This window comes from Trichosurus vulpecula, chromosome 3 (genome assembly GCF_011100635.1).
Source record: "Trichosurus vulpecula isolate mTriVul1 chromosome 3, mTriVul1.pri, whole genome shotgun sequence".
NCBI lineage: Eukaryota > Metazoa > Chordata > Mammalia > Diprotodontia > Phalangeridae > Trichosurus > Trichosurus vulpecula.
In genome coordinates this window covers 197,172,915-197,194,489 of record NC_050575.1, presented here as the reverse complement: position 1 = coordinate 197,194,489, position 21,575 = coordinate 197,172,915, and the positions used below count along the sequence as shown (strand labels likewise).

Sequence of the window (21,575 nt, the reverse complement as noted above, 5' to 3'; positions counted from 1 at the left end):
CGATTCCAGCTGCAGAGCCAACTGGAGTTGTCCAATCAGTAGAAGTGATCAATCTTCCACATGGCTGTGAGGCTGTACTTGCTACAGACTCATGCCCAGTTTATCAGTGTCGCCTCTGAAGCTCAGTAAACATTAGCTGCCAAGCTTCTTTAAGGAGGAAATGGAACACAGCAAGACTAACAGCACAGAAGCAACCTCTCTGAAACACAATGCCACTGGAATATGATAGCTGTTGTTTGGTCAGACAGATGGGAGTCACATTATTTTTAATTACCTTTCTTTTAAAAAAAATCATTTCACCCCTAAAGGTGAAATGTAAACACCTAATGAAGTCAGTCAGCCTCTTCCTGAAGACCTCCAAGGAGGGAAAACCTACTGTCTCCAAAGAAAGTCTATTCTACTTTTCGATAGTTCTAATTGTTAGCAATATTTACCTTGCATCGAAAAAAAATTCAGCTAAAACTTCCACCCATTGTTCCTGGTTCTGCCTTCTGGAACCAAGGAGACCAACTCTAATTGCTCTGTCACACAAAAGACTTTAAAATTACTAAAAATTTAAAAGAGGGGGGTGGGAAATGCAGCAAGGTGGTGCAGTAAATAGAGCACCAGCCCTGGAGTCAGGAGGACCTGAGTACAAATTCAGCCTCAGATACTTAACACTTACTAGCAGTGTGACATTAGGCAAGTGACTTAACTCCAATTGCCTTGCTTTCTCCCCTCCACAAAACAAAACAAAAAAAATGAATAACTAAAATAATGAAGATGGCTATCACGTCAGCCTCAAGTCTTCTGTTCTCCAAGCTTAACATCAATCAGTTTTTTCAAGTGATCCTTCATGGGTATGAACCAAAAGTCCTTCCACATCCTGGTCAACCTTCTCCGCATATAGTCTAGTTTATCAATCAATGTCTTTCCTAAAATGTGGGACCTAGAACTAAACACAATGTCCCACATGATTTGACCAGGACAGAGTTGAACAGAAATAACAATTCCCTATTCCTTGACTCTCTGCCTCTCATAATGCATCAAAGATCAAACTAAATTTTTTTTTGGCTGCCATATCACACAGATTAAAGTCCATGATGACACACAACCCTTGTACTTAGAAACTGACAACTAACCATACTTTCCCATTTTACATAGGTTACATATGTAACATAGGAAATTGATTTTTTGAACCTAAATATAAGCCTGAACATTTATCCAACCCTATTAAATTTCATCTTATTTGATCTGGCCCAATGTTCTCATTTATTGATATCTTTTTGGATCCTGACACTATTCCCTAACATAGATTTAGCTTTGTGTCATTTGGAAATTTGAAAAGCACGCCTCTATTTGAAAACAGATAAAAAAATCCTAAGCCACCTCATATCAACTGAGAATTTTGATATGTGTATCCATATAAAGTCCAATTATGTCAAATGAATTACTTTAGCTATAAAAAATAAATGTGAAAGAACAATGCTTAACGCGAAGTTACAAAAGAATTATTGCTGTGTATTCATAGTTTCTAGTTTCAAGGGAAAGACAGCACTTTAGAGAAAGCCACAAATTCCTTAAAAATTTTATTCTCTTCCATGGTTTTAAACCAACAGGCGGATCAAATCAATTCTATGAGCATTAGGCATCTACTATATTAGGCATCTACTGCATGTAGACTTGGCTACTCCTTGAGGCACCACTGGATCTATAAACAGCCTATGCCCTGGTAGAAGAGTAGCATTCATACATTGTTATATTTAGAAAAGGAAGAGATGTTGGAGGTAATCTTATGCAATCCCATTTTATAGATAAGGTAAATGAGGTCCAGAAAGGTCAAGTTACTTGTCCAAGGGTACCCAAGTAGAAAGTGGCAGAGCTATGATGTGAATCAAGGTCCTCTGGGAGGTATAAGTCTTTCACAAACATGCAACTACTACTCAGAAGGAGGCACAAAAATTTGAAGGTTGTTACACACACACACACACCCCTACCTAGGTGATTAAAAAGGTGCAGAACAAGCCAAAATTCTCAAAGTAAAGGATCTCAAACTTTCTTCTAAATTGTTTTTAATGCATATATTTTTTCCAAATATAATGCACATTTGGAAAGCTCAAAACCTCAAATTTAATATTGTATGTGCACTCCAATCAGCATTCTCAGCCAGATGGGTAGGTGGAGAAAGCTGAGCATTCCCATCAGCAGATGGCAGGCTACTCCTGCAGCAACTAGGGCCCCCTTCAGTGGTCCCTGTGGCTACAGCAGATGGTAGAGATGACAGGCTCTGCTGCACTCTAGTCTGAGGGCTAGACCACAGGCTCCAGGACACTGCTGAAGTGCACTAGTCCACTCCAAATAGCTGAGGTCTGGGCTTCAGAACAATGCTTCCCCAATTAACTGGGACTTGAACTGTAACGACAGAACCACAAGAGCTAGAACAAGGGCCCAAGGGCCTGAGGACTTCTGGAACAAAATGCAGGAAATTTAGCCTGTTTTCATACTGAAAAGTTCCCACATAAAGTATTTTCAACAAACATATGATTTCATAGTTAACATTTTAGAAGAAAAAATATTACTAGCATCAAAATTTTGTCACAGAAGACCTATTTATATCATGCTTCCCTTAATCAGGGAGGGTTCAGGTGAAAACAATTGGACTTACTGCTTTAAACCAGAATTATTAAAAAGGGGGAAAAATTTTGGATAATGACCTTCAGCAATCAGAAATGAGTTTTCTGCTCAAGCCCTTCAAAAAAGCACAACCCAAACAAAGCACATACACATTTGCAAAAACAAAACTGGGGCAGAAAATCCAAAAGACCTTTTTTTTTTTGCAACAGACTATAGATCATGCTATCAAGTCATTTTTGTGCATCTGTCTACAACTAAAAAGAAACCAAGCCTCTTAAAATGCAAAATTTGTGATCAATTATTTACTTATCACCAGTCTTCTTATTCACTATATTTGACTGGCTGAATTTGATATTAAAAAGGAGGCGGGATGGTAATACTGGAAAGTACTGGAGGTAAAGTCAGAGGATCTGGGCTGAATTCCTATGCCTGCTACCTGCTGTTCCTGTCATCTTGGCTAAGTCATTTTCCTCTTTTGGGTCTTGGCTTCTTCCTCTGTAAAGGGAACGGATTGTACTCAGTGATCTCTCCAATCACTTTCAATTTACGATCCTAGGAATATTCTCTCAACATTTAGTTACAGTCAGTGTCCTTGACTATATTTTTTGTGTCTAAAAATTACACAAGAATGTACAATCTGACCCAGCCGGTCTGTTGGTAAGTTTTGTTGAACTTCCTCTCCCAACTCTAGGAATTTTCACTGGCCATCCCTCAAGTATGGAATGCTCTCTTTCCCCATCTCCACTTCTTGGCTTCACTGACTTTCTTTGAGTTCCAGCTAAAATCCCATTTTCTACAGGAAGCCTGTCCCGATCCCTCTTAATTCTAGTCTATTTCCTCTTGATTATTTCCTGCTTATCCTGTATATGGCTTGTTTATACATGGTTATTTTCATGTTGTCTTCCCAATTTGACTATGATCTCCTTGAGGGCAAGGACCATCTTTTGGCTTTCTTTGTATCCCCAGCACTTAATACAGTGCCTTGCATATAACAGGTGGTTAATAAAGGTTTATTGACTGACTAAACTGCTTTCTGCCTCCCTTTCTTTTTTTTTCTTTAATTATTTGCTATAAAGGATAGTATATTAGGTAAGAAACAAGGGAGGAATGTTCTGAAATGGAGATAATATGAAAACAAAAGATATCAATAAAAATTAAAAATAAAGAAAATTTAAGGCAATGACCTTTTTGAAGGAAAAATAATTATGCAAGAGAAACAGCACATGAGGTGAGATACATAAATGGGAAAGGACTAAACAGCAATGTAGTATAACAAAGGATAACTTAAAGTCAGGACATCATTAGTGTCAATATAATTTCTTGAGGGTAGAGACCATAGGATTTAGGAGGTTGGGGGGTTTTTGGCCTCTGTGTCCCCAGCACTCAGCATAGTGCCTGGCCTTTAGTAAATGCTTGATGGCTGACTGAGAGCTAGCAGAAGCATGCTGAAGACACCCAACGGAAGATTTACAGGAAGATATGGTGTACTTGTGCGTGGGGAAAGTCAAAGGGAATAATGGTTTTCCCTCTTCTTAAATGAGGTACTTTCATTGGGAGGAATTGGCAGTCACAGGAGAAAATGAAAGCCACTCTTTTACAAAAACTCATGAGTATCTAAAGCTAAATTTATTGGGATGAAATAATCAGCTGGTTCATGGTTGGGTCATAGCTTTAATTGTCCCAGCTCTATACAACTTCCAATTTAGGGTACATCCTCCTCAGAACTGGCAGAAGTCTATGGCTTCAGGCACATGGCAAATCCCTGCTTATATAACTATTAACAGCAGGAACCCAGGTCCTTGAATCTCACAGTAGCCAGAAGGGGAGGTGTTGGTCTTTCTATAGAAGAAGGAATCTCACTTTCTCAAATTGGTTATGAAGCTCCTATCAGTTCTCCTTGTTTTTAATTCCTACTCCAAATGGGGCTCAGGGAATCAAAGTCCAAACGCAGCAGTCCTTACACCTGTACTTTTGAAAGGACCTTATTGTCTACCCAGGTCCAGAACAGGAAAAGGAACCTTAGAAAGGTGCTTAGGCTAAACTTGCATAATTTTTGTCAAATAATGTGAAGCCAGAGATGAACCAATCCTAGTATCACTACATCATAGGAGTGGACTCATACCGATCAGATTGGTAAAGCTAACAAAAAAGGAAAAGGACAGATGCTGGAGGGACTAGAGGACAATAGGCAAATTAATGCACTATCAGTGGAGCTATGAACTGACCCAGCCATTCCAGAAAACAATTTGGACCTAAGCCCAAAAATCTATTAAACTCTGAACCAGCAATCTCACTACCATTTCTATATCCCAAAGAGATAAAAAGAGGAAAAGGATTCATATGTGCAAAAATATTTATAACATCTCTTTTTGTGGTGGCAAAGAATTGGAAACTAAGGGAGTACCCATTAAGTGGTGAATGATTCTACAAGTTATGGTGTGAATATGATTAAATACTATTGTGCTACAAGAAATGATGAAGAGAATGGTTTCAGAAAAAAAACTGGAGAGACATGTATGAACTGATACAAAGTAAAGTGAGCAGAACCAGGAGAACAATTTATAGCAGTTAACAGCAAAGATATTAAGTATCTTTGTAAAGATAACTGACTTTGAAAGACTTAGGAACTCTAATCAATACAATGACCCACCATAATTCCATAGGATTTATGATGAAACATGCTATCAACCACCAGACAGAGAACTGATGGACTCAGAATGCAGAACGAAGCAAAATTTCTCTTTTTTTTTTTTTGAAATATAGCTAATCGGCTATTTTAGTGGTAACAAAGAATTGGAAATTGAGGGGAGAGGGGATGTCTATCAATTGGGGAATGGCTGAATAAGTTGTTGTATATGGTTGTGATAGAATACTATTGTGCTATAAGAAATGACAAGCAGGATGCTCTCAGAAAAATCTGGAAAGACTTACATGAACTGATGCAAAATGAAATGAGCAGAACTAGGAGAACATTGTATATAGTGAGAGCAATATTGTATGATGACTGACTGTGAATAACATAGCTATTCTCAGACATACAATGATCCAAAACAATTCTGAAGGACTTAAAATGAAAAATGCTATCCACCTCTAGAGAAAGAACTGATGGAGTCTGAATGCAGATTGAAGCATATTTTTTTCTTTATTTTCTTTATTTTTATTGGGTTTTTTGTCTGTTTTCTTTCACAGAATGACTTACATGGAAATATGTTTTGCATGGCTGCCCATGTGCAACCTATGTCAAACTGCCTGCCTTCTCAATGGGGAGAGGGAGGGAGAGACTGAGGGAGGGAGATAATTTGGAACTCAAAATTTGAAAAAAAAAATGTTAAAATTGTTTTTATATGTAATTGGGGAAAAATAAGATATTAATTTTTTTAAAAGAAACAGCTAATACAGAAATTTGTTGTACATATTTGGAATGAGTTTCATTTTTCTTGCCTTCTCATTGGGTGAAGGAATGAGTAGGGAGTGGCAGAAAATTTGGAACAGAAAAAAATTTAAAAGTCTCTGTGCTTTAAAACAAATAACTTTTTTTTAAAAAAAAGGAATGATAAAGAGGATGGTTTCAGAGAAACCTGGAAAGACTTGTATGAACTGATGCAGACTGAAGTGAATATAACCAGAAGAATGATTTATACAATAACACCAATATTGTAAAGACAAGCAATTTTGAAAGACTTAGGAACTGTGATCAAGACAATGACCAACTACAGTTCCAGTGGTTTCATGATGAAACATGCTGTCCATCTCCAGATAGAGAGCTGACAGACTCAGGACACAGACTGAGACTTTTTTTTAGAGCAAATGTGAATTTTTTTTCTTGCCTATACATATTTGTAACAGGTTTTTCTTGCTTTCTCAAAGGACAGGGGGATAGGAAAGCATTTAGAACTAAAAACAAAAGCTGCATTAAAATGAAAGTTGGGGTTTTTTTAAGATCACAGGTTTAGAGCTTAATAGAATCTTAGATAGCAACCCTCTCATTTTACAGATGGGGAAATGAAGGCCTAGGAGTTACGTATCTCATGCAAGGTCACACAGGTAGTAACAGAGAAAGGATTTAAATCCAGTAATCACGTTAACATGACACATCAAGCAGATACAGGAATACATTTTAACTTTTTTCTGCTTGGAGGAGCAGGGAGGAAGAGGGTATTCTCTATTCTTGGATTGCTCAGCAAAAGAAAAAAGAACTTCTTAATGAAATTAAAATTAAATGCATACAAACATGTGTATATGGTGTGTGGGTGTGCATCTCTTTCAGCTGAGTGATATCATTAGCCCCTATCTTTTAATGTTTAACTTAGAAAAGAGACACCATTGAGAATTATTCTCTCAGCTTAGAAAGCAGAAAGATTATTGTCACCCATTCCTTTAAGGCAATTATTTTAAATATCTGAAAATTGAATATGGAAGAGAAAAGAAAGTCAGGTCTGGTGGATCTGGAATGCAAATGGAAGGAGGGAGTTGTTTTGAGAACAGATAGGATGGCCTTTGAATGCAAATCCCTACATGTCTCTAGAGGTGATCATTTAAAGCCACTGGAACAAATCACACCAAGCTTATTTAAATGCTTTATATATTGAGGTTCCCTATATCTCTGAGACAAATAATCAGAAAAGTTTTTCAGAGTTATGAAAAAGCCAAATGAGTACACATGGACAAGAGTCACACAAGTATGGATGGTTTGAGGGTCCATGCTATTGCCAGAAGTACCAACATCTATGAAATCACAGAGTATCAGAGTAAATTATTAAGCTAGATAAAAAGTAAAAGAAGATTATGATAACATAAATTTTTATACATCTCCATCACAGAAAATCACTGTAATAAAGAGATTTCTTGGAAGAAGATGTTACAACCAAGCCAAGTTTTTGTTACTTCCTTCAAAAAACAATACACATGCCTCCATCAAATATTAAAAAATATTTACACAAAATACTTTTAAAATATCAAAAAATTAAAACTCATCACAAAAGATGATGAACAAACAAAAGATGAGCTCTAATCTATAATATATGAATATAAAGATTATAGAATAATACTAGCAAAGCAAAAAATACTAGAAAAATAACAAAATAGAAATAATGCAAGAAATCTTTAGTTCAAATAGACAACAAATGGAAGATAAGCTCTGATGTAGTTCAAAAGATTATGAAATTAAGAGCAGCAAAAGGTACCTGAAAATACATACAGAATAGAAACAATATAAGAAATCCCAAGTTAAGATGGATAATTGACATTTTCAAAGAATTTAAGGAAGAATTTAAATGAGAAAAAAATAAGTGATAAGAGAATTTAAAAAAGGAACTTAGTACAACTAAAAAATAATGCCAGAAGGAAATTAGGTTCTTTTTCCTGCACTCTCTACCCTGCTTTTGGTAAAGAACACTGGCAGGGAGCTGGAAGGAGTGAGGAGAGAGTTAAACATGTGAACTATGCCTTTTCTAAAACTCTTGAGTAGAGAGAATATTTATACACAGTTTGAAAGTGGCATGGGTCTAAGAAGTTATCAGCATGCAGTCACATCATAGATAATCCATTATGCATGATCTATTTGTTTTTATTGATTACATAAAACAAAAAAAAGTAAAACACTGCATATAATATTCAAATATATTAGTCTGGTCCCATGGGAAGCTGGCTTCTTAATGCTAGTCACATGAACAGGGTTCAATGAAATATAATAGATTCAGGGAAGAAAAATATGTCTACTGAGGAGGGGCTCAGAGCTATTTAAATTAAGTAACTTTACTCTCTGAGCACTACATGTAGCTTGGCAGATCCTTATTTCTCCCCCAAAAAGTGGTGGAAAGTAGAGCTGCCAGGTGAGCATGGGGCTTCCCCCAAGGCATGGCACTTCTTGGTGAAGATCAGGTTCATGACCAGCAATGACATTTGTGGTCCAAAATGAAAAACTATTGAGCCATAAAGACCAATATGACTCCAGGGACCATGGATTCGTAGCTGGAAAGACCTTGGCGGTCATCTAATACAACCCCTTCCTTAGGTAGATGAGGAAACTGAAGCACAAAGAAGCTGAGTTACTTGCCCAAGTTCCCACAGGTAATAAATCCTAGAACCAAGATCTGATTGCACATCCTCAGATGCTAAATCTAGTGTATTTTTCATGGTGTTGGTTTTGACTTAACTCATTTTATTTGAAGGCTCATTGAGGAAGGGATAATTACTGTCACTGAATAACAACAGGCATCCAGAGAGGGAATAAAAAAGGCAGGAAAGGAAGGAATGAGAAGACAATATACCCATATTGAGTAAATAATGTCATCTATATTATTCACAGTATTGATGAAGAAGCAGACATAAACTGAAATCTAATTCTAACTGCAGCATCTATGAGACACTGCACTCTGGGACCTTGGCCAAACCATTACCTTCCTGTGTCAGACCATATAAAGCTGAATTAACCAAGGAGCCTATGCAGACATATTTCACTCCTACCTATTAGTATACACAGTGATTCCCTCATACTTTAGTAAAGTAGTTTTTGCACTCTAATTGTATGGCTGATCTGGTAGTGTGCTCAAGAACTTCTATCAGAGAGGCAAAAGAGAAATCCCAAAGTCACAAAGGCACAATCTTCAGAAGATGTGATGGTTGCCAATAGTGAATCCTTGGAAACCTTCTGTTTGGAGATGCCTGGGGCGCATTTTATCATAGGCATTCAAAGTCAAATAGCTTTGATTTTACTCTCACCACTACAGATAAACACCACTGTTCAAACTGCACCATAACGTGCTTCCATATTGACTGGCTCCCTTCTTAAGTGCTGCATTTGCTTTGCTGTCTCTCACACAAGCTTCCATCATGACATTCAATCTGACACGATTTCTGTTACAGATTAGGATGTCAATCTAGAGGGAGCAATTAAGGCCTATTCTCAGATTGGATGATCCAGAAGGGCCCACAGGCCACTGGAATTCCCATTCCTACACTTTTATAAATGTCTGAGAGGCAATTAGATGTCAGCTCAACTCCCCTGAGGTGCAAGGACAAGTGAAAAACTTCATTCTACCACTAATTTCCCCAACTGACAGAGGATGATTATTCTAATTATGAAATAATTTTTTTTCTTTTTTAAATTGCTAACATATTCCTCAAGAATCACACACTTACCTGATGCTATGACTGTGCCAGCCCAGAGTGTATTCTCTATACTTAAGCTCTCATTGATGGGAGGATCACTGTCTTCCTGATAAAGATCAAGATGGAGACACATTTATTTATCAAGCTCACAGAATTCCTACATTCACCTCCCATACCATATCTAGAGCTATGAAAGAAGGTACACTGGAATCATACAAGGGAACATTAAACCTATTGTCATTCTTCTCTACTCTTTGGGGGCATCACAAAATAAAATTCAACTAACATTTATTTAAGCACTTTCTGGCTAAGTGCTAGACATGGTTTTAGGTGCTAGGGATACAAAAAATAAAATCTCTGTCCTCGAGGTGCTTATATGCTGCTGGGGGGAGGGGGAGTGGTACTAAACAAGGACACAGATAAGAAAATATAATTTGAGGAGGGAAGAAAAAGGACTCACAACTGGGACAAACAGTTTTGTTTAGGAGTTGGTCCTTGAGTTCTGTAGGATATTGTCCTGAAGAAAGCTAGAGATTCTAAAAGAGAGATAGAAGTGCTTCCATTCCAAGTATGTGATACAACTTTAGCTTAGAGAAGAGAGCAATATAGAGTTTAGGGAACAACTAGTAAATTTATGTAGCTAGAATGTAAAGTACAAGAAATACAAAATAAATCTGGAAAAATAGCTTGCAGTCAGATTGTAAAGGGCTTCATATGTTGGTCTGAGGCATTTGTATTTATCCTGAAAGCATCATCACTGATGATTTTTGAGCAGCGGAATGATATGGTCTGACCTCTGTCTTATGAAAATCATTTTGGTAACTACATGGAGGATGAAATAGGGAGAGAAGAGACTAGAGACAGGAAATCCAATTAGAAAGCTACTGCAATAGGATGTGTGTGAGTTTAGAGAAGGTGATGGACGAAAGAGATATTGCATAGAGATCATCAACAAGACTGTTAACTGATTAGGCCTGGGGATGTAAGAATGATTTGCAGGGTAGTCATCTTCATAAGAATGATAACAATCCATGGGAACAGAGGAGACTACCAAAAAACTTTGGAGAAAGAGCCTTGAGGTACACTCATATTCAGCAAGAAGAAGATGGTGACTCAACAAAAGGGAATTCAGATAGAGAAAAAGAAAACTCAGAAGGGGCAGGGCCCCAGAAGCCAGAGGAGGAGTGTAGGGAAAGTGGATGGCTGACAATATCCAAAGCAGCAGAGAGATCACGGAGATTGATAGCTGAACAGGGCATCTGATTTAGCAATTAAAAATCATTATCATCATGGCTAGAATTTATACAGTGCTTTAACGTTTGCAAAGTGCTCTACAAATATCTGATTTTGTTCTCCCAACAACCAAGGAAAGGAGGTGCTATCATTATCCCCAGTTTGCAGGGAACTGAGGAAACTGAGGCCAACAGCAATTAAGTGGTTTGCCCAGTAAATGTCTGAGGCCAGATATGAACTCAGGTCTTCCTGACTCCAGGTTCAATGCTTGGTTCATTGTGCCACCTAGCTGCCTTATAACTGGTAATCTTCAAGAAAGCAGTTTCTGTAGGCAAGGTGTAGAGAGGGTGGAAGTCAGTTTACAAAGGGATAGAAATGAGTGAGAGTTGAGGAAGTGAAGGCAACAAGTGTAGCTGATTTCTTCCTAGGAGTCTGACTATGACAAGGAGAAGAGATAGATACAGGATGATTACTGGAGTGGAGGACGGCAGTGTCAAATGAACATTTTTTTAAGAATGGGGGAGAACTGGGAATGTTTGTAGGCATAGGAGCTGATAGATAAGAAGAGAATGAAAAACACAATAACTGAAAGGGCAAGCTCCCAGATATGGTGGGAAGGGGTAGGGAACAAGTAAATAGGTTAGCCTTGCCAATGAGAAAGTCACCTCCTTCCTCTGAAGCCATCTGCTGTTAGCTTCTCCATGTCTCCATACCATAAAGCTCCCGCAGCCATCCCCTCTCCTCTCTTCCTTTGATCCAGTCTTTCTTGCTGATATAGGAGGCAAGATCCTCAGCTAAGCAGGGTTTAGGGGATGGAGGAGAGAAGTATAGTACGGAGGACTTAAGAGAAGAGGAGGAAGTTTACATTAGCAGAAACACACGTATCTAGAAAAAAGGGGAATGAGTTGTAAAGCAATGCCTGCCACTAGCAGCAGAGGGAAAAATAAATAAACTATGATCACAAAGTACTAAGAGTTTTCAAGTTTGGTCACACACGTAAGATGATATTCTAGTGACCTATCTTGTATTTTACAAAACAGATTACATCATAGTGCTGTTCTCGCCTGGTTCTCCTCTTAAACTACCTGACCACTCCTTTTCAGCCTCCTTTGTTTGACCAAAGAGACTAGACTCCAAGAGAAGAAAGGTCCATGGACACCATCTTGTCCAGACCCCTTCATTTTATTGGAAACTAAGGCCCTGAAAGGGAAAAATTAATTGCAAATAGTAAGCAGCATAAATAGGATTCCAATCCAGATGCCTCTGACTCCAAATCCAGTGCTCTCTCCCACTGAACCACCAAACATTATGAAAACCAGTTGTTGTAATTTAAGAGGTATACCCCATCTACTTCAGAAGAAGCTCAAGTAAAGCATAGTGACAGAAAACATTTAAGGATAAAAGAGAAAAGAGATCAAATAAAAACAGCAAAAGAGGTAGATGCCCCCGGACCCTTGAGACCAGATCACAACACTGGAGCAGTGAATGTGCTTTTAAGTTTCCTGGCAGATAAATTGAAAAGGGAAGCATAAGCTATGTAGGTTTCATTTTGACAACAGAAAGAAAATTCATCAGTAGACACAAAATTTATCCTTAAACAAGAAATCAAGGAGGAATTTATTGGGCGGGTCCTTACATAAAGGATACAGAATGACAGTGGATGATGGCACTATTATAGGATCATCTCAAGTGAGAAGCAATCAGGGCTAAGAGAAGTAACTTGCTCATGATAAGAGACTAGTAAAGAAAAGAGCCTAGACTTCAACTGAGGTCATCTGTTTCCAAATCTGGCTTTCTTTCACTATCCCTCTGCTTCAACCACAGTTTTATAAAAGGTATAGACTCTCCTATCTACTTTCTATAAAGACAGAAGACATAACGTAAACATGCCATTTAGTGGGGAGAGCCCTGGGATAAGAATCAAGGGACCCGAGTTCCAAGTTCCATCTCCACCACTAATAGATGTATGTATGATGGTGGGCAAGTCATTTCCAACCTTTTTCCTCTGTAGAATGAAGGGGTTGGCTTAGACGATCTCTAAAGTCCCTTATAGTTCTAAAAAGTTCTTGGATTCAGAGAACTAATGCAGATTAGGTACTTAGTTGTGTGGTCATATAACGTCATGAGGATCTTCATGAACAGGAAGCTAACACAACTATGTAGACTGATTTATTCAAGTACTATAAGTCTCCAACGAGTTATGGACAGGTAACACCAGCTTTGTCAAATCAAGTCAAGTCAACATTTAGGCACTATATGCCAGGCACTACAACCTAGTTAAGCTACCTAAAGCTGTAAATTACAAAACAGTTGTTGGTCAGAAAGGATAGGAGTTCCTACATCAAGGAAGTTCCCTATATCAATGAAATCAGAGGTCCAGTCTTTATCCCTATCTCTATTTCCACATGCCCCACCCCATTCTTGCATGCACTCAAAGATAATACCATTATCAACATAAAACTACATTTATAAGATTTTTGAGGATATTTTTAAAAAATATATATTTAAAAAAAACTTACCCTTGTAAAAGTCCCCACAAAGTTATGGATGTCAATATTTGGCTCTTCTGCATAGACATAGGATCGAATTTGAAGAAGGTCCTTTTAAATAGAGAATGAAATATTAAAAGTTATTCTAACAGCAAAAACACTATGTTCATTAGCTATTTGCTCAAAAATATTTTTATTAAAGAATTCATTTGCTTTATAACAAGAATTCATAGCAAAATATTAGGGAAATCTAAACTAATTATTTTTTAAGACTCTCTTGCCACTTAGCAAGGCTGCTTTCTACAAAATTTTAAAAGTGAAACTTATGGGATGACATTGGACCTGGATCCATGACTTCACTGGGACAAGGAACTCCTAAAGAGAGTGTTTGTTCCTTGAATATAGATTCACACTTACTCTGAAACTTCTAATCTTACAGAGTTACCTGGAGAGCCCTGAGGGCTTAAGTGACTTGTCCAGGGTCAATTAGCCAGAATGTGTCAGAGGCAAGACTCAAACCCAGATCTTCCTAACTCTGAGACCAGCTCTCTATCCACTAAACTGCACTGCCTACGCCCTCATGATGCCTAAGTGTGACAGCTATATCTTGAAGGTATTGTATATCCTAGAAAAACTGAAGCCTAGAATTTTAGAACTGGATGGGAAATCGGAAGCCATCCAGTTTAGTCTGCATCTGAAGGACAATCCTCTCTACAATATTAATGACAAATGGCAATGCAGCCTTTGCTTCAAGACTTCAGGCAGGGTAGAGCTAACCATCTTCCAAGGCAGCCCATTTCATTTCTAGAAAGCTCCAGCTCTTACTAAGTTCATCCACAGCATAAATCTACATGTCACAGGTACATCTGTGCTCTAGGACCAGGCCCAATACCCCCTTACCCATATGATAATCTTTCAAACACCTGAAGTCAGCTACCACCTCTCACCTCCCACCCTAGCCAGGTCTGCAGACTCCAAAAAGTCTGCATGTAAACCAGCACAGAGAACCTCGGTCTAAAGTTATTTTTATGGCATTCCACTGTGCACACCAAATAAGGAGGTTTTCCACCTCTATCTCTTCCCCTTGCCCTCCTACTCTTTCTTCTTTCCCTCTCTCCTCTCCTTTCCTGTGTTAGGTGGTCAGTAGTGAGGACTTAGGAATGTTGCCAAGTGCCTAATGCAAACTATTCAGTTAGGTGGAGTTTTCCCCTGTTTAAAAGGTCTCCCTCACTTCCTTTAGTAGCTTGTTCAAATATTTAAACACTTTTATCATCAGGCAGCCTCTTCACATCTCATCTAGGTGGTCTCTAAAATCTCAACTACCTCAGATACTCTCTCTTCAAGGTAGAGGGGGGTAATTTATGGGAAAACTGGAGGATGTTTCTTTTTTTATGAACTTTGCTTTCTTACAATGTACTAGAAAAATATGAAATTGCATTGTAAAGGCTCAAGGCAAGAGATAATACTCTTATTCCTGTTCCCCTCCCACTCACTCCCCAGCTCTACCACCTGCCAAAATATTTTTTGCAACTCTGTGTTCTACAAGATATGGATATCATTGTTTCTTTCCTAGAAATTTTTCGTTGACCCAAAAATTTTTTATTTTTAAAGTTACAAAAATGATGCTATTTTGTTCTTAAAGGTTTCATGAATCAATAATAATAAACTAGTTGAACAAATGAAAGCATTAAAGATAATGGTACTGATACTATATAGACTTGCCAAGTCCTAAAAAGTATAACATAAAAGATTATGATACTAAATAGGGAGAACACACTGCTCAATGTTGTCCTTCTGGACAGAAGCTTGCTGACTCATTGCAAGCTACTCCTCAATCTTTTAACATAGGATTCTGGGGTGGGAAAAAGGAGAGGGAAGAAAAGGGGAAGGGAAGAAAGGAGGGAAGAAAGGGGGGAAGGAGAAGAAAAGGGAGAGGGAGGAAAAGGGAAAGGGAAAAAAGAATGAAGGGAAGGGAAGGGAAGGAAAAGGGACAGCAAAGGGAAATGAGATAAAAGGAAGAGGGAAGGAAAAGAAGAGAGAAAGTACTAAAGAAGAGGGATGAGGAACGGGAGGAAAGGGAAAAGAGATAGAAGAAAAGTGTAGAGGTAGGGGATGGAAGGGTAGAAGATGGGAAAAGTAGAAGGAGGGAAGAGAAGAGGGGAGAATGAGGGAGAAGAGAACAGAGGAAAGGGGACAGGAGAAAAGAAAACACAATAAAAGTAGGAAAGTCAAAAAGGTGGGGGACAATAAAGGTTGGGAAGGAATAAAAGGAGGAGAAGGAAATACTCACAGCAGCGGTAGGTAATCTTTGCGTGCAAGCCACAGGCAAGCGGAGTTTCCAGTCTGTCTCCCCATCTAACTGATCAGTCCTCAAGAAGCAAGACCCTATGAAATTTCCGCATATTTCATATTCTTTTTCAACTTAAGAATCACTTCATCAAGCAACAAACATGCTATTTATCATAAGGAATGCTACTAAGCAGCCTCAGGAACAGGACCTCAAGTTCTCCAGTGCCATTCAAAGACAACAGTCATTAGACCACCGCACCACATCCCACCTTCACATCCAATCAGCTGCTCCCTCCCCATTACTAGATTTTTAAGGGTAATAAGACTTGCTACCATAGTAGTGAAACCAGAAAAACAGACCCATTTTTGAACTAATAGCTTGTGGTACAACATAATACAGTGTAGTTTCAGCAATCCAAATTAAACAGAAGTCACCATGAAACATATATTTGTCACAATTGGTTAAATGATATGACAGTGGAGGTTGAGGATAAATTCCTTAAAAACAAAGGCCTTACTCTGCAGTCATGCATTAAGTATTTCATAACTTATTCCACAGGCAGCCTTGTGCATCCAATACTGAGCTGGATAGCAGAGTCAAAAACACTTGAGTTCAAAATTCATTTCAGAAATCTATTTGTTGTGTGACTCCAAGAAAATCATGTAACCCCAATATGCTTCAGTCTCTTCATCTTAAAATGAGGATAATAAGAACATGTACTCCACAGAGTTATGAGGATCAAATGAAATACTGTTCGTATGTGGCTAATATGGAAATATGCTTTGCATGACTTCACATGTATAACGAGTATCATACTGCTTGCCTTCTCAATGGATGGGAGAGAAGTTGGAACTCAAAATTTAAAAAATAATATTAACAAAAAAAGAAATACTGTTTATAAAGCACTCTAAAAACTTTAAAGCATTATGTAAATATTACTATTATTATTCTATAAACAGAGAGATGGAGAGGGAGAGGGACAAGAATTGTAACTTCATTAGTAAAGGGAACTCCTAGATGAGGATATTGCCTGTATCAATGCAGAGACTAAGTGACTTGCCCAGAGTCACAAGGTTAAAAAGTGACAAAGGTAGAATTTAAGCCCAGGGCCTCCTGGCTAGGAGGTTAGCCCTCTTCTCCATTACCCCATACTGCTTCTCTAGTACTTGTATTACACAGAGTGATCAATGTTTATCATTAAGAAGAGATAACTAGCTATGTGTACACACACAATGGCCCAAAAAAGCCTTAGTCTAATTTTAAGCTAAAAACTGAACTAAGATTTCTAATACCCATTGTGTGTATATACACATATATATATATATGTTACAAGTATATTATACATGTATGTGGAGAGATGTGTCTTTCTGTGTGTATATATATACATATATGTATGTGCACATACACATACATACATAAACACATGCTAAATTTTTTGCATTTGTAGTAATACTTCCAAGAAAAAGAATTGTAAGGAAACCAAAGATGAATCCCTAAACTGCTTTCTGAAGAAAAGGAGAGAACTTAAGTGTTCCTGAAGGCAGAACAGAATAACAGATAGAAAACTGGAGAAGAAGAGCCTCTCATAAGCTGTATGACCATATTCAAGTCATCACCTCTCTAGGCTTCATTTCCCTCATCAATAAGTTGGGAATTATAGGACTGTAGATCTAGAAATAGAAAGAATCTCAGAGGCAATTTAGTCCATCATCGTTTTTTTTTTTTTACAAATGAAGAAACTGAGGCTCAAAAGGTTAAGTGATTTGCCCAAGGTGACAAAGTTGCTAAGCACCAGAAATGGATTAGAAATCAGGGCTTCTGACTTTAAGGCAAATATCTTTGCACTATGTTATATAATAATACCTACAGGAACTACTGGAGAAGAAGACTGAGATTAAACATGATCATGTATGGAAGCTTCTTTGTAAACTTTAAAATGCTATTAGGTATTACTAGTAGTAGTAGTGGCAGTAGTAGTAGTATCATGATTGGTTTTCTCGTCTGATATGAGGTAGAGTTCTGATGGAAATGGTCTTCACTATTTTACTGTTGTTCTTTTTGTTTAATGTTCAGCAGACTATTGCACAAGTGGATAAAGTGATTGTTTTTTGTAACTGCATAAAAATTGGGGGCTATAAGCTCATCTATGTATAGGCATTTTCACTGGCTGGCTGTCAGAGGCTCACCCTCCTCATCTCTACCTCCTGTCTTCCTTCAAGTCTCAGCTAAAATTTCACCTGCTATAGGAAGCCTTTCTCAATCCCTATTAATTCAAGAGCCTTCTCTCTGTCAGTTATTTCCTATTTATCCTGTATACAGCCTTTTTGCACACAGTTGTTTGCATGTTGTCTCCCCCATTAGATTTCGAGCTCCTGGAGGGCAGGAACTGTCTTTTGCCTTTCTTTGGATCCCGAGAGCTTAGCACAGTGCCTTCCTTGCACACAGTAGGCACTTAATAAATGTTTAGTGACTATTATTACTATTATTATTACTGCATCTACTATCAACACAAAATGGCACTAAGAACTCCCCATTACAGCATAGAAATTTATCTTGAAAGGAAGGGAAAAGGGGATGGGAGGGGAGTGGGGTGACAGAAGGGAGGGCTGACTGGGGAACGGGGCAACCAGAATATACGCCATCTTGGAGTGGGGGGGGGAGGATAGAAATGGGGAAAATTCGTAATTCAAACTCTTGTGAAAATCAATGCTGAAAACTAAATATATTAAATAAATTAAATTTAAAAAAAAAAGAACTCCCCATTACTAAGCACACTAAGTTTTACAAAGAACTTTCCTCACAACAACTCTGGAAAGTAAACAGTGAAAGTATTAGTATACTAATTTTACAAATCAGGGAAATGAGGTTCACGAAGGTAAAATGGCTTGTCCAAAGTCATATAGCTAGTAAGCAAGAGAGCCAAGAGTCTGTTCCTCCCACTCTAAGACTAGGACTCTTTCCATTATATCATATTCTCTCTCTCTCTCTCTCTCCCCCCATATATATATATACACACACATATATACATATATACGTATATATATTCATACATACACATATATATAAATATTCTCATATATATATATACACACATACATATATATATATAACATAAGCTTACATATATTCTAGTTTACCCCTCCAAAAAAAAGCACAATGTCTGTATTAAAGCCAAAGTCAAAAGAAGACAGTTCTAACTAGCAACCCCTCTTCCCCACCCCCTTCCTATTCATTTTTTTTTTCTAAAATACAGAAGGGGAAAACCCAAACCACCTAGAGCAGGCCACAAGAACCTCAAAGGAAAATACATTCTGGCTTTCAGAGGTTAAAAGGTCTCTAGAATCATGCCTGACTACCAGTCACAGGAAAAATGGCACCATTTACTCAGAGCAGCTTAAAAATATTAAAGTAGGAAGATTTCAAAGCCTGCTGGCAGAGAGACGGGTGAATTGTGGCAGCCACACTGAGAAAGGGTTACGACTGCAGCTATCGCCAGCTGAGCCGTTCAGTCGAGCAAACACAGGCTATCACAATAAACAAACGGATGGGCCCAGGAGAGGCAGAGCCCCTGTCACTCATGAGGAGCTTATGAAAAAGGCAGGCTTCTTTTCCTGGTTCTTTAATGCCATATATCACCACATCTTGAAGGAATTTTCTAGGAGAAGAGAGACAACTGCTGTTTAAAGCCTCAATGTTAGAAACACTTCCTCCTCCACCAGCTCCTGAAGCTAAGCCTAACTCTGCCAAGAAGAGAGTGATAACAGGCAGTATTTATTTAACTCTCCATGGAACGTGAGCCACTGTGTGACTTTGCCAGCTGTGACTCAATGTGGGTCCAGCCAGTTGAATCTTTTTAATTATCAAAATCTACCATCACATAAATCACCCCCACAAAGAAAAGAAAGGGGGAGGGGAAAGGCTAGCCCATCATAAAGATGTTTTTTATTCATCTCTGTGACTCCAAAATTGTATCTACTTCTGTTACATTTTCAAATTATTGTTTTGCCAAATAACCACTGAAAGGTTAATGGTTATTTCCAAAATTGATCCCAGATGTTTACCATTTTTTTCTGATGTCCTCAGGAAGATCATGTCAGCAGGGACCCGTTGGTTCTGCATTATGAAAAGAAAGAGTGTTATTGTGTACACATGTGCATGCTCTGTCCACTACCATCCTCCTCTCACTGCTACCCACCCCCAACAAAAATTTTTTTAAAGCCCACAGCCTCTTTTAAGTTTGCTTTTTTGTCAAACAGAGATTTAGGGATTTATTTTGTTTTGAATCTGAAAAATCTTGCAAGTTGCTGCTATTGTACTAATCCACCATAGAAATCCGATCACAGGAAGGGAGTTCCTGGGCTTCCAGAGAATCCATCCATTACCTCCAGTGATTCCCATCAAAGGATCACCAGCTTAGAGCTTAAGGCTACTATTGGCTTTCTTCCAAGGAGTTCTCTATTAGTAATGCTACAGATATTCTTCCTATGCTTTAGTTCTGTTTCTGCTAATTTTCTTGCTTGATTTTTTTTGAGGGGGAAAATATAAATAGATGGGAAAAGTATCGAGGACTAATGAAAGTCATCTTCTGAAGGAAGGGAAAGCAGAAACGGTAATACAGTATAATTATAAACAGAAGCAGCTTAAAGAGAGGGGGCTGTGCACTTCTGTCTAAAACATCTCACTCTCCCCTGAAATCACATTTGTATCATCTACTTTAATCCTTTTGAAAAGGGCATGACCATTTTCTTCAGAAAGGAGTTAAGGCACAATCCTTCTCTGATTAAATATTATTCTCCTGACTTCTTTCCACCCCTCTTGCCACCCCCCATGTCTCAGACCCCCCACACTAATAAATGCATTGCCAAGAAATTAAGGCAATAACATGAAGATTTTATAGCTTATTCAAGGACACCTTAATGCCACTCCACTAAGGTAGCAAAGTTTTCAAAAATATTGGTTTTTTTTAATATGTTCCCAACATTGTGTTTAAATTACTTTTTGCTATACTCCATTCACCATAAAGATATGTCTACTAAACAATGCCAAAACATATCCATTTAAAGATGGAGGGCTATTAATACTAACATAAGAAAACTTGAACATAAAAACTACACATAGGATCATAGATCTAGAACTCAAAGTGACCTCAGAAATAATTTAATCTTCATTTTACAGATAACTAAACTGAGGTCCAGGAATATTAAGCGGCTTGCCCAAGGTCACATAGATACTAAGCAGTAGTGGAAGGATCTGAATCCAGGTCCCTCGAATCCAGAGTCAATGCTCATTCTGTTGTACAAGGCTATTTGCCTACTTCAACAGCAACTTTCTGACTAAGATGAGTAACCCCATTATGTCAATGAAAGTGCTAGACTGCAAAAAATAACCAAAATTGAAAGTCAAAATTTTGGATCTACCACCATGTTATTACTAGTGAATACACACAGGTTGCAGAAATTTCCCACCTTGGTCCCCAACCTCCTAATACAGTGGAAGATAAAATGTGTCCAGGAAAAGGAATTAGATTTAACACTAAATGGCAAACACACAATTAGTTTTTCAATCCACAAATTAAACATTCAGATTAACTGAGAGAAAAACTTGGTGCATGCCAACAATGACAGAAGAATTTCAATAGCCACATGTTTATATTAACCTTTTCAACGATGATAAGATCTCCCACTTGGATGCCAGAACTCTTCACCTTCATTGTGCCTGTGGAGAAGAAACAGCCCCCATCAGGTTGAAGCCAAATCATTCACAAAATTCAATCCAGTTTAGCAAGTATTGAGTAAGTGTCTATTGCCCTGTGCTCCTAAAACTCAAACATGCATGCCATA

At 38.0% G+C, this 21,575-nt stretch overlaps 1 protein-coding gene across 1 annotated transcript in view; it reads right to left on the bottom strand.

Annotated features, from left to right (window-relative positions):
- ATP9A (ATPase phospholipid transporting 9A (putative)) overlaps positions 1-21,575 on the bottom strand; it is a 162,178-nt gene that overhangs the window by 79,965 nt on the left and 60,638 nt on the right. The window contains exons 5-9 of the mRNA XM_036751652.1: positions 21,392-21,450; positions 19,797-19,848; positions 15,736-15,830; positions 13,476-13,556; positions 9,754-9,829 (exon numbers count right to left, since the gene is read on the bottom strand). Coding sequence (XP_036607547.1) covers positions 9,754-9,829; positions 13,476-13,556; positions 15,736-15,830; positions 19,797-19,848; positions 21,392-21,450 — 363 coding nt within the window. The remainder of the gene's footprint in view (positions 1-9,753; positions 9,830-13,475; positions 13,557-15,735; positions 15,831-19,796; positions 19,849-21,391; positions 21,451-21,575) is intronic.